Genomic DNA, 13,989 nt, shown 5'->3' with positions numbered 1-13,989 from the left:
TCGCAAAGCGAACCACCGGAAAGGCATCGTGGAAAGGAAACGAGAGATGAGATCATGGCCGGGCTGGCAACAAATTGATTCGCCGTTCATTAGGCAGTGCTCTCACGAATAGGGCACGTGTGTAAGGCGTGCCTTTATTTACGATATTTCTTCCATTCCTTCTGCCAGCCAGCCAGCGTGGCTTGAAGTCTTACTTCGAAAATGAACCAACAGCTTTCTAGAAAAGTAGCTGACTGGTCAGTGCACTGGGCAGCAAAGGGCCCAGCCCTTGTTTGGTCCACGTGTCTCGAAACAGTACAAGACGCACCCATTCCTTACGCACGTAAGTAAACCCCGTCCTGAGCGTTGGAGTGGCATATCGCATACGTTTCACAAATGAGTTTGGCAAGTTCCCACATAAAAGGGCTCGTTGGACGTAAGAAAGCAATCGTGGCCCTGTTGAAATGCGGTACACATCCGATGAACAGCAAGTTAATCAATAAAATGAAACCCAATGGATAGAAAGCAGCTTCGTTCGGGTGAGCTCGCTCCAGCGTACCTTCTGACCTACAGATCGTAAAGATCAACTGACCGGTGATGAATACGTCAACATAGTACCAAAACTAGGAAGAGGATGTGTGGAATAGAACTAACGTCTCAAATCAGGTACACTTCGTCCATAAAATTGGTACATTTTCCTACAAGCAATAGCAGCTATTTACCGTGCCTGGTACCAGCACGTCAGGTATTAAAGAAAAGGGCAAGTCAGAACCATCAAAACCATTCCATGACCTTCCCACATGGGTGGGTGGAAAACTGAACGTTATCCAATGTTGGTCGTGAAAGACCGATTCGATACATCTCATACTAGTGACGGCAAAATGGCAGAAACGTTGCCCAGCTCATGTGCACGTTAAATTAGTACCTTACCTGAATCCGGCATGAACCAGTTGCGTCCATCCAGACTTCCAAACGTCATACACTGCTGCTGCTAGCCCGCAACATAACGGTCAGTCGATTGTTTGAGTGCCAATTGTTGGTGATTGTTTGCTCATGATGCCTGCTCCATTCGTTCGTCCCTGTTCACTACCGGACTGAAGCCCCGGTTTGCCCCGGTTTGCTTTAATGATTAGACGATACTTAATGCTACGACTCGTATCCTCCTACGCTACCGATCTTTTTCATTATTATTGCAGGCGATTATCGCAATTCATTATGCTGCGGCAGACAATAGCCATTTAGCAGCTCCGGGCAGACACATAAAGTCACCGTCCTGCTGACCATACGCCGTCAGCGATACGATAGTGTAAGAATTAATTTGCTCCATGTGAAGGTTTTTGCACACGCACGCCGGCAAACAATCTGTAGCTGGGCGTGTCGAGGAAATTGTTGATTTGCTTATTGAACTCCCATTCGAGGAAAGATTGTTAGCACAGTGATTCGTTAACAGCCCCGTGGGTAGAACATTTGAAAAAGTGTTTGCTTACGCTTAATTAATTTGCTTCAATTGATCGATGAGTTAGTACAAGGGTAACGATCAAATACGCATAATTTGTTTGAAGTAAACCAGCTAATTAACGCGTAAAATTGTGTGACTTGTGCACATTTATATTTGGTTGAACTTCTTTGAATGAATTCTCAGTTAAAAATTCTTAGACCAAATAAATAACTATTTCAAGTATTATCAATCATCTTCAATTAATCATCATTTGTAGCATTTTGATAGGCTGAAAATAGTTATTTTTAAAAAAATTCCTAAAATTATTTATTTTGAATTGCGTAAGACATTAAATTTATGTGTGCCGTAATATTCCAATGAACCAAGCATTGAGCAGAGAAGCTAAGCTTTTAAGATTTTTAATAATTTATGAATCATATCTCTCAGTAAAGACGCAAGAATATTGTAAAAATGAGTGAATTTTATTGAATTCATATAATCAAACAACCTGAAAACAGCCCAAAAATACACCTAAGAAATGAACTTAAAAAACAAGAATACTTATTAGAACTGGATCATCCATGGCCTACCTTTATCTCACACTACAAACAACATTAAAACCTCAACAATACCATTTAAATACAAAGTGACATAAACAAGGAAAAAAAGGTCACCTTATTCCGATTACACTGCTTCAAGCGCCACTTACTCTACACACCAAAGCAATAGCACAAAGTGAAATTGTAATCACTGATGAACACAAGCAAGTAATGGAACACTGCACAAAGATGCAAACTGTTTCACTTTGCTTGTGCAAACTCACAAAGGATGTCATTATAATTGTGCAAGCGATTCGCAAATGATAATAACGATGTTTTTGATAACGAATCAGATAATAGGGCGAGAAAACAAAGAAACTCGTTAAAACCGATAAAAACGGTTAGCATTCGAACAATGCCCGGTGTCCTACATCGAAGGAACGCTTCCACAACAAAAACAAAAACAAACGATTATTCCGTTATCTGTTCACAAAAATACAGCAACAAACGTACTCAAACAACAAACAGGAAATGAATTTTGCGGAATGCTATAACCGGTCACATGCTTGGCCAGTATTGTTACAAACAAACAGACGAGCGAAAAAAAATAGTCGAGCCATTAGTAGGCACACGTCTCTTCAGTCCCAAGGAATATATACCCAATTAAAAGTTTTCCCAGCTAAACGTCCATCACTCGAGCGAATATGCGTCAGAGCAACACGGTGCAACAAAGACTGGATGGATGAACGAAATCAACTCAATTTAGCTGTGGAAGGAAACACGATACGATGAACGAGAAGTGAAAGGAAGCTTAAAAACTTTCTAGCGCTCCAGAATAGCGTTTGTCCGGAGTTTTTATTTTTTCCTGCTCTAGTTCTGGTGCATCTCGTTGACCGGTTGATCCAAACGTTGACGCACAGTGCATTATTATTATTATGATTTTTCTAACTACTTGCAATGTTTTGATAAAGCCGACAAAAAAAGGGGAAAAGTGATTTGATTGGATATTGATGGCATTCATTGTTTTGCCGTACCGATAGGAAGGGTGTGAAAAGTTCTAAAACAAAGATAAATCCAAACAATTGATTTCATAACCAATGGTTGAAACAAAAAACAAGCGCGCACACACACACACTCACATCAATAACGGCACAATTGAAGCGTACAAAAACTTTTGTTTGGGAAATGGTCTTGTGTAACGAAAAAGTTTTGCAATCTATTGTAGGTGCTCTATTTTACAGTGTGTTGAAATCATCGTTCCATGTTATCTCCCAATCGATTACGATCCGTCATATTCTGTTGGATAATTTTCACAAACATACTCGATCGTACGACAGGAGCAACGATAACCAAAAATAAAAAATAAAACTGTCTCTTAAACAAGGCGCAAAGGAAGGAAAACTTTTACCACTGTGACAGTATTCCGCCTACACGCTGCCGGTGCCAAAAGGAACCAAACCAAGCACAACCAGGTCCGGTGGAGTTGTGAAAACCGACACAATAAACATCAACAGACGAGATTCGTCGCAGCACACAACTTTCGAACGGATTTTGCGAGCTGCAAACTTTGCCCGCTTCAGATATTATGCGACGGTTTTTCCCGAAAGGATCACATTATTCAGAAGCTTTCGGTGCTGCAGCGGTAGAGGGCCGGTTGACTATTTAGGGAACCGAAGCATGAAGAAAGGTAGCCTTAGTTAGTTGCACCACGGTAAAAACAACGGTGTGAAAGAAGAAAAAAAAGTGATCGCGACAGAAGCTAAAACTTTATGACAAAAAGAACAGAAAAGTCGAAACACACACACACAAACATAAAGGATGGAAAAACATGAGGAGAAGTTTATGTGCATACAGAGAAAGTTTCTGAAAGCAGCGGACGAAAGCGAGGGTACCGTCATCCGGTTCTATCCCGCGCATGATAACGCTCACAAATAACCTGCTAGAGCGAGGGAAGAAACAGCTACACCTGCGAATGCGTCCGTCTAGAGCTTGCAGTTAGTTATCATTTTAGCTTGGGATGAGGTCTGCAGGTAACACATTTGTTTGCACCACACGCCCATAATCTTAACTTTGCAGACGTGCCCAACGAGTCAAGGTATAAGGGTACGGTGTAGATGTATGTACTTTATCAAACCACCTGAGCGACAGTTTGCACCTCAATTATAGCTTTCGGCCACACTTCTCAGCCGACTTTTGCTTGCGCTCTGTCACCGTCGTAGACAGTAAAAGATGATTTGTTTGTTATGTCATCCCGACACCATAATTGCTCAGGGTGTGCTCAAGCGCTCAGTGCGGTCGGGTTCGCTGTCACATTCGAGCTGTTTTTCAAAAAGTTTTGTAAACACCACTTCATCCGTTTGCTAGTTTCAACAAACATTTACCACCCCTAGGCATGGGCGCGAAATCAATGCACTGTAATTAGCTTTTCAAACATTTCCAGTGCGTGTTGATTACAAATAACAACCGTATCGTCAACATCGTAGTTGATTAAAAACAATTAGCCCGAATAGGCCTGCCAGTTTTTGCAAAAACCAGTTCCTCACTAACATTCCTTCGAGCTAAAACACTATGGAAACATTCGCAGCCGGCAAGACGAAAGCAACACGCGGAATGCGGGTCATCGGTGGTAGGCGTCAATTTTCATTTGCACCCTCCCACGTCCCCAAAACAATCGTTTTGTCGAAACGGTGCGATACATTGATTAGTAGAATTGGGTGGCAGTCGTTTGAAGTCGCTAATTAAGGGTACTCTGTAGTTAATCGCCTTAACGTAGGCGTTTAATAAAAGGGCTCTGTCTCTCTCGACGGGGAGAGAAGCCATCAATTGTGTGCGTAATTCCGTTTCTTTTGTTTTGTTACGGAGCGGAAGCTTTAACAATCGAGCTTTAATGATTGTGGAACTGAAAAATATGGGTTGCATTACTTCTTTATTACTACTTTCTGTTTTTACGGTTTTTAAATTGTTTGTATATGTTTTGCTCATTTCGCTTCTGACAATCTTCGAATCGATGGAGGCGCCTAGTGCATTGATGTCTGGATGGAGGCGCCTGGTAGTTTATACAGAAAAAAAAGTGCAATATCAAGGAAAGCTTCAGCACTACTATTTTAATTACATTGAATACAGGAAATTTACAGCACATTTAACACAAACTCTATGCCAGCATTGTAAGTAAAACTAAAAAAAAAGCACTAGGCTCGTTCCAAACAACACCGGCGTTCGCAAATCCTGAACCGTACATACATACCGTTGCTTCGTGTAACGACATAAACAAGTTTAAGGTGGACCAGTTTTTAGCGGTACTATCGTTATAAATTATCCCACTGACCCTCATGCCCTAGTTCACCCACCGAGATCTGTCCGATGTAAAATTGTTGCTCCCCATACGAAGCTCATTTCGCCACATGTCGATCCACCTTACCCGGGTACATCCATACACACCCACACCGGATTGGGAAGTAACTATTTCAAATCGTTCTATGTCCGTGTTGATTGCGAACCAAGCGTTACACCCTGAGCACTTTCCACTAACAAGGAAGAAACGTATATGATGGCTCCCACAGCTTTTCTAAGCCCAGTTAGAGCGAACGATTGGTACGCGAAAAGGGAAGCATTTTAAAATTTATGGTAGCGCCATGTAGCACGAGCTCGTTGATTCGCAATCAAATCCCTGGTTGCGTTTTTCAGCCACATGCTGGGGTGCACCGGGTTGCCAGGATCCCATTTACGAGGTACATCGTGCATACTATTCTCACCGACCAAATGCCGGCCAACGACATGTGAGAGAACGTGCGTTGCGTTCTGTTGCAATAGGCGAGGAGTGCACGTACTGCGTTTTCATTACCATAAATAAAACCGATTCCGCGACCTCCCAGCAGCATCGATCGAGCACGGTAAAAGTTCAATAATAGACGCGTTGGTGGTGCGATGTGGTAAAGGAGCATAGAGCTTACACAGACACACACAAAAACATACACACCTACACTCGTACTACATTTGTGACCAGTTCCACACGGTTGGCAGTTTCGTTCGTGCAGGGCAGGGTCAATTTATTGAAACTATCGAAAACATTGCGCAGCACGGAATGCACGGTTCACAACCGGATGGTAGAAGCCGCGATGAAGCAGATCGGAAGTCGCGTTCGTTGAGAGGGAAAATTTGCAGCTTATCGTCTGGAAATGGGGAGTATACGGTTGACGGTAGACGACCATGTTTTTTTTATTCCGCAATAGCCATCGGCATGTCGTAGAAGTGAACTTTGCTGTATGTTTCCTGCAGCACCTTACGCATTTCCTTGGAATGTTCCCAATCGCGTGTTTCACAAATCACTTTCACCTGAAAATATGAAGTTCAAACGATTTTTTTAAACAATGATAACACTGTTGGAGATAACAAAGAAATGTAGCATGGAACCCTAAGGGACAAACCATGAAGCTACAAAACACTTTGAAGAAAAAAAAGTTTGTTTGCTTTCTTGTTGAACTACAGAACCGACGTCAAATGTTTGTATTTTCTTTTTTGGCTCTACAAATTCGAGAGAATTCGACTTGTTATTTATGTTTCCATAGGTTCGATTTTAACTGTGGCTAAATAGTCCGTCCTGTCTACGGAAGAATAGCTCGTGACAAAATTCAAGTCCCTGTCTGGCCGTACAACTACCGACCTGTGGATATAAAGTTCATAAGAAGATAATCTGAACCTGATTATTACTCAAAACATCGAATTTTAAACAAAAGTTTGACGGCTTGTTGATTTGATTCTACTGGCATTTAATCGCATTATCATTATTATCAACCAATGCAACCTCTTCGCAGGGCAAAAGTATCACTGTTAATGCGATTTTGAACATTTTGTGATGTGTTGTTAGCCACTGCAATCAGTCTCATAGGTCAACGATGGATTTCCGCGCACTGAGCGAAAGAAATGCAAAGTACACTCATTCAATCAACATTTGCCAAACTAGTTTATCCTCCCGTGTACGGTTCAGTACGGTTTACCACCAGCGCATAAACAGAATCGCCACCAAAACTGGGGTAAAAGCAAACGCGTCACCACCGAACTGTGCGCTAATCAACGCAATCAAAAACCGACCGCACCGACATCAGAGAAAACATGAAATCCAATCATCCGGACCCGAGTCCCCGGCAAAAACCTTTTCCACGCTAATGAAGCGTACCCTGGCCAAAGGTAAATATTAGACGCGAGTGAAGTACTTCCCGCCGGTTGACCACGAATACCAGCACAAACAAAGCCAACGGTAACCGTCTGCGGGTCGTGCCGTCGTCACGCTCGACCACGCATGGTCATTGACCGTAAATTAAATCATAACGAGCATGGTTCCCGTGTACCCGCTATTACCAGCACGTCGTCCAGAGGCTGGATTTTGGGCTGTCAACGCAAAATTTGCCCATAGCGCGGTCGTGTATTTTATTTTTTCCTCTGGAAAACTCCTAGAAAACACACGCATACACATCCAAGCACTATGTTCGCACAGTAAACGTTCGCTGTGTAAAACGGTGCACCAAAGACATTCAGCTCAAAATGAACAAAAAGCCACATACAACTAAACAGTGAAACAATGGTTGCTTGTACCCTTAACGCTCCTAGAATAGAAAAGAAGAAAAAAAGGAAAAAATGGCGTCAGTGCCGTTTGTGTCCGCTTACCTCAACATGGTGGATATCGCGAATGAAGGCACGTTCGTGCATTATATCCTTGATGGAAACGCCCAAACTGGCCAGCAGATTGCACAGCTTAGCAACTCCACCCGGTCCATCGCTTACGGTGACGGTGAATCTGTTCGTACCCACCACACAGCGTACCCATCCGATTGTGGCATCCACGCACCGGGCAGCAATAACCGTGCCCATTAGTCCATCCGGCGTGAAATGCAAAGACAAGAGAGCACAGGCAATTGCCGGCAGGCATCAGCCGCATGTTATGTCATTATGAAGCCGAGTCGTTTTCGTTCCAAAGTTAGCGTTACCTCTGCAAACGTCCCTCGGCGGCCATACCGCGCTCCAGACACTTGCCAAACATGGTCGTATCGATATTGCCTCCGCAAATTAGCAGCACCACTCTACCAGAAACGAATAGATCGAGAAGAATGCAACCGGACAGCCGGGTAATCGAAGGAATGAAAATCGCTGCTCTATTTCCGGAACATCACACTGCGAAGGGTCCCTTACTCTTCACCCGCTGCCGCTTACCGTTTGCCGATGAACTCATTCAAATGACCGGCCATGATGGCTGCCAGTCCGGCAGCGCCCGCCCCTTCAACGACACACTTTTCCAGCTCAACAAGTCGCAAAATGGCAAGAGCAATCCATTCCTCCTTAACGACGATCATTTTGTCCAGCAGCGGCACGGTTGTGGCGTACGCATTGTACCCAACCTGTGGCACCGCCAACCCGTCCGCCAGCGTTTCCTGATTCGCCACGAACACCGGGCCCTTGTTTTCGAGCGCGCGCGTAAAGCTGGGACACTTCTCCGACTCGACACCCTGCGAAGGATTGAATGCACAATCGGGGAGCAAGTTATTTGACACCGATTTCATTAGAATTCGTAAAAACCTTTTCGTTGGCAAAACTGGAACTCCGCTAATTCGCCGTGCCCGTGATGGCACGAGAATTATCCCTAACGATAGCATTGCTCTCGCATCCCTTTCCCAGCGCCACACTTACGATGATTTTGGTATTTGGGCTTAAATTTTTGATGGCCGTAGCGACGCCAGCTATCAATCCGCCCCCTCCGACCGGTACGACGACCGCATCAATATCGCTGACCTGCTCGATGATCTCCAGCCCGATCGTGCCCTGGCCGGACATGATGTGTGGATGGTCGTACCCATTGATATACGTAAGCCCCCGGTCGTGACCCATTTTCAGTGCAATCCGCTTTGCCTCGCCCATGTCAGCGCCCTTGGTGTACGGTGCCATTTATCCGGAGCCCGGTAAAAGATACGAGAGAGCACACACATATACACAAAAAGCTCGGTAAAGAATTTAGCAATCAAAACAATGTTAACCTCTCTCGTGCAAGGTTAGTATCCGTGACTGGGGAAACATACCTGTACCACGACATTAGCATGATAGTTACGGCATTTCTGAATTTTCATCAGCGATGCCTTCAGCGGCATCACGACCGTTACCGGGATGCCAAGCTTCCAGCCATGATAGGACAAGCCCTACCATTTCGTATCATGTTTTCCGAATAGATGAGTGGTTTTTTTTTTTCGTTCCAACACCCCCACCCAGGACAGTATCAGTCACCGGGACACCGGAGCACGATGATAGGACATTAAACCATGAAAAAGTAAAACAAAAACAACGTACACAAACAAGTGAGTAACTTTAAAACACCTTTCACACCGAGATTTCGGGTGATTTCGTCTCTTGGAGCGCTGGCACATGGAGCTCGGAGCTGAAATCTCTGCCAGCAAGAACCTAGTCCAGCTCGTTTGCTGTACACCTTGAGGACATTAATGCACATGGTGAACACGGTTGTCCTACCAGTATCCCATCACCCAAATGTGTGTACCAGTAAGTGTGTGAGTATGGTTCTTTTTTTAAACTTTCATGAAGAGAAGGGCAATGGAACACGGCGGTATCTTAGGTGGCTCGGACCAGCATAATCTTACCTGCGCATGATTCCCCAGCGAGGCCGAGATGACGCCCGTTTTTTTCTGCTCGTCCGACAGCATTAGCAGCGCATACCGGGCGCCACGCTCCTTGAAACTTCCGGTGAACTGCAGAAATTCCTTCTTCAGGTAGATGTCCATGTCGATCAGGTCGGAGAAGTGCGATTTCTGGATTCGGTGAGCGTAGCGGAGGCATACAAAAACGACATGGACAACATATAAAAATGCAAATATTCCACGTTGGCGAACGTTGCGCCCCTAACGTACCACGCACGGCGTCATCTCGACACCTTTTCTGATTTTGAACGCCGCCGACGTTACGTCCTGGAAGGTGATTATCTGCGGATTGTCCGCATTGCAGAACGGATCGACGACTTCCTGCTCAGCGCCGGTGCTGGTGGTGGTGGTGGTTTTCCCGCTGCTGTGTCCATTCTGAGCCGCCTGCTCTACCGGTGGACGTGCTGTCAGCTTCACGGAAGCCATTTGCGTCGTTACAGATGACACTTGCATCGTGGCAGATTAATCTACGGTGACAGTTAAATCATACTAACAATTAACAACAAACCAGCAGCGAATGTGAAACAGCAGACACAAAGCCAAACCCAAGGAGCTGATAATGCCGTGTGCAGTGGACTTGTCAGCTCGCGAAGCATGACAGTGATAACGGTTGTCATAAAATATTAATCGAGACAAAAACATTGTCCTATTACGCCAGGCTTCCCTGTGGGGAACTCGGTGAGAAAATGTAAAAAGAAATCATACTCCACCGCCACCTGAAGTACGCAAAACAGGCACGGAAACATGGAGCCAGACACGAATTGTTGCTGCATTTGTGAAACCAGACGAATCACACCGGTAGGTGAAATATTAATATTCCAAAAAAACATTCACACAGCTCATCCTGTTACTATAGTATAAATTTTTAACAAAACCCTCCAACTGACATGCGGGTCCTGTGAAGGTGGGCAGATTATAATGGGTCCCTTTTTGGAATGCGCATAGTATGCCCACGGGAGCATGTTGATGAGTTTGGTAATTTTAACCATCGTTGTAATGGGAGCTCCGTTTGCTCTTTATCTCTCTCTCTCTATCACCCGAAGTCGCAATTATAACGCAATCATGGTTTTACAATCGATTTCCTGCGTGAGGTTGCTTAATTTGGGAAAAATGCCGACAACCAAACACCACTGTTTACTATAAAATCCGTAAAACCGAGGAAAACCATTTAATTATTCAGATTAAAACCGATTCGATGGAAAAGATTTTGTCCGCTAGAGGGGATCGTACTTCAAACGAGCTTACGTAGCGTTCACGTGATCATTGCAGAACCAAACTAGCAGTAGAGATTATTAATATGTGCCACGAAATAAACTATTGCTTTTTCGATAGAATATTAAATATTGAACAAACTGGTAGCCTTAGCCGCGCATCTAAATTTCAAACCAACGCCAACGCAACGTACTGCCTGCGTACAGAAACTGCAGCGTTTGTTTGCGTGTTGAAAATCACGTGCAAATATTTTGAAAATGCAAACACGAATTTAAATGCATCTCTACGCTTTGCGCGGTATGGCTTGTATCACCATGTTCATACACTTTCGGCATTCCATTCCTTTCCAGCAGTCTATTAGCGATGGTTTCACGGTGCCTTTTGGAAGGTTTATTGAACTGAGGGACAACCGGGACTAGTGCACAGTGCACTAGAGCTGTGCTGATACGTATTTGCTGCTATCTTTCACCTCCAGCTGTGCACTTTGTGCAACATTTATCGAACGAGCGTATGGGAATGGAAAATTCACATCTAAACACAGCACACTTGTTAGCAACCACTATGTCTTCCACTACAAACCATCTGAAGTGAGCAATCGGAATAAAACATTTCGCTTTATATTATTTCAAATATCTATTCCATTTTGTGACATTTCACTCCACTCAGCATCCACCGAAAGCACGCATGTGTGTGTTTGTGTGCATGGGTGAAAGAAATCCTTCAAAATGTTTCTTCAAAAAAGCGAATTGGTTCACCAGCACTGAACGTACCCTGCTTTATTCGACACTCCAGCGACGAAATTGGCACACACACACACGCACAAACGCACAACCTCTTTCAGCCAAAGATTCACCGACAATTCGTTCACTTTGCACGCGTTCGGGTTGCTTTTTATACTGAAACTTCGAGCACACCCGCATACACTGATTCTCACTCGTCACACCACTTTTGATAGCATCATTCGTTGACGTAACCTACTCGAGAGGGGCGACGCGTCCAATTATTCTTTTGCTACGTCAAATATCGAACGCTATTTCGATTATCGTCCACACGCGAATGGTGGTGTAGAATAAATTTGGTGCTGCCCCTTGCCGGAGAGCGGAAAGAATCGTACGGAAATCTAACATCCCACCATTCCCAGGGAGATATCTTAAACTCGTCGAACAACGTCACGAACAACAACAAAAATGGTGCTTTTTCAAACATGAACTTTTCTCTTCACAATCTATAAATAACACTCGAAGCACTCGGCACTCTTCTGGGATGCTTCAAACCCTCTTTATCGAATCACTTCTGCCAAAGGGCTCATTACCTTGGCAATTAATTCAACCGGGATTAATAATCTTCCCGCCAACCAGCACAGCACCGCCTCACCGACTGATGGCCCTCGTGGCCTTCTCATAATGAAGAAAGCTGACGCTGCTCAAGGGTGTCCAAATTCATCCCATTACATCCCGCTCGCCAACGCATCGCCAGCCAAAAGAAATTGATAAAGCGTCGTCATCGTGGTCCGTTTCCCGGTTTGCAGTTCGCCTGCAACAGTTGCATCGGTTAAGCGTGTCTAGCCAGTATTCGTTATCGCTCGGCAAGCAGGATCGCTTACCGTACCGGTCCGGTTACGCTGAACTTTGATGCGATGGTACCTCGGTACAGAGCGTTCCTTATCGTCACGGTCAGAGCTCAATGGTGAAGGTACGTGCCAGCTGATCGATCTGTGTTCGCCAGAACACTTCCGTCTATTAGTGCTCATTGTTTGTACTTTATTGTCTGGCTCTGTAGGGCTTATCGGAATCGTCCCAGCTTCCACAAACACTTGAAATGTTAAAGCGTCTGGAGTCAAGTTTTCAATAAGTTCAAAAGCGACATAAACAAGTCAATTTCAAAACCACAAATACTCAACAAGACGATACCTTCGACGCTTCATACCGTGCCAGCTGTGTGTTGAGCATCCCAACTAAGCCGGTGTCCGTAATCATTTACAATCGGTTTTATTTTACGAGTAGCATTTTTCGTTGTTATTGTCTGCTTCTTTCCAGTCTCCACTCATTCGGCAACACACCAGATCTAACAGCCACTTCGCGTTTAGGTGTGAATATTTCATCAAATATTTTCTACGCCTGCCAAACTGTTGTTGCAGGCCAAGCCTGTTGGCAACGACTATTTTTTGGTCGGCGCCTGTGCGTCTTTTGACGCTCTGCCTCGTCAACGCATTAAACGGATGGTACTCTAAGCCGGTGCCAGCGCGAACGACCGCGAACGAGCCGCGGGAACTTAAGCAACTCGCGCCAACTGTGTCGCCAGGCGGTTCTGTTAATTTATTCCATGCTTCTTCAAACAAAAGCAGTAGTAGCTGATCTTTGGTTTACTTAAGCTCATGAATGTCATTTTATTCCTTGTGTTTTATTCCACGGAATAAAGTGAAAGCACTTTTTTTAGTTCTTCTCTTCACTTTCACGTAGTGTGACGTCCGTACATGCTGCAGTACACACAGCTAACGCAATAAAATAAGTTGAAGCTGCAAAACAGTGAATAAAATATCGCGCTTTTGTCTGAACGGTGCAGAGCAGCGTAAATAAATAGCCAACATTGCGTTCGCATTCAAATCTCATACTTATGCCGGTCGAGTGTCTTAAAAGCATAACGGCGGACGGTTGCTGTTTTACGTTTTGCTGTTTTCAAATTTATTTCCTCCAGCACCAAATGCGGCCGCTCGCGGTGCCGAACGGAACCTGGCGGTACGGTTCGCTCTGTCAAAAGTAAACAAACATCTCGACATTATTCATACTCTGGCAAATAGCAAGCAGTAGCAGCTTCGGGTTTTTGCGATTCAACTCCTGTGAAGTTATACATCTTACGGCGGCTTATCTGTCGGTCCTGCACAGTGCAATGAAGCTGCCCCGTTACAAAGACGTCTTGATTTAAGCTACTCCAACCTATGCTAGTCGGAAGCGTTGTTGATGTTTGCCCGCGATTGTAAACATACGCACACCGCCGATGATAAGTGGTAGTAGCATGTCAACTACATAACTCCGGCTCTGATAACAGGAAACTTTTTACCCACGACGCATGCTGCCATAGCTTTGAAGGAGCCCTTTCGCTGGACGATCAACCGGTTCGTTGGTGCAATTGC

The 13,989-nt window shown here is 44.6% G+C and overlaps 4 protein-coding genes across 7 annotated transcripts in view; 1 reads left to right on the top strand and 3 right to left on the bottom strand.

The window, feature by feature from the left end:
- Positions 1-13,989, bottom strand: part of LOC126558139 (60S ribosomal protein L3) — a 438,353-nt gene that overhangs the window by 139,385 nt on the left and 284,979 nt on the right. The window lies entirely within an intron of this gene.
- Positions 1-13,989, bottom strand: part of LOC126565411 (UDP-glucose:glycoprotein glucosyltransferase) — a 391,865-nt gene that overhangs the window by 159,285 nt on the left and 218,591 nt on the right. The gene's annotated exons all lie outside the window — the stretch shown is intronic.
- Positions 1-13,989, top strand: part of LOC126557282 (uncharacterized) — a 202,755-nt gene that overhangs the window by 38,616 nt on the left and 150,150 nt on the right. The window lies entirely within an intron of this gene.
- LOC126557936 (L-threonine ammonia-lyase) lies at positions 6,162-12,192 on the bottom strand. 3 transcript variants are annotated; one of them, XM_050213862.1, is made up of 9 exons: positions 12,172-12,192; positions 9,858-10,114; positions 9,591-9,758; positions 9,021-9,137; positions 8,635-8,871; positions 8,161-8,453; positions 7,938-8,030; positions 7,618-7,747; positions 6,162-6,288 (listed from the first exon to the last, which is right to left on the bottom strand). In XM_050213862.1, the coding sequence occupies exons 2-9, from the start codon at positions 10,098-10,100 to the stop codon at positions 6,172-6,174; spliced, it is 1,398 nt and encodes a 465-aa protein (XP_050069819.1). In that variant the 5' UTR covers positions 10,101-10,114; positions 12,172-12,192; the 3' UTR covers positions 6,162-6,171. The 3 variants fall into 3 exon arrangements, with proteins under 3 accessions (XP_050069819.1, XP_050069820.1, XP_050069821.1); XM_050213863.1 differs by lacking the exon at positions 12,172-12,192 and adding an exon at positions 11,630-11,648; XM_050213864.1 differs by lacking the exons at positions 9,591-9,758; positions 9,858-10,114 and having other exon boundaries at positions 12,172-12,185.

This window comes from Anopheles maculipalpis, chromosome 2RL (genome assembly GCF_943734695.1).
Source record: "Anopheles maculipalpis chromosome 2RL, idAnoMacuDA_375_x, whole genome shotgun sequence".
NCBI classification, from domain to species: domain Eukaryota; kingdom Metazoa; phylum Arthropoda; class Insecta; order Diptera; family Culicidae; genus Anopheles; species Anopheles maculipalpis.
This window is presented reverse-complemented; position numbering and strand designations above follow the sequence as displayed.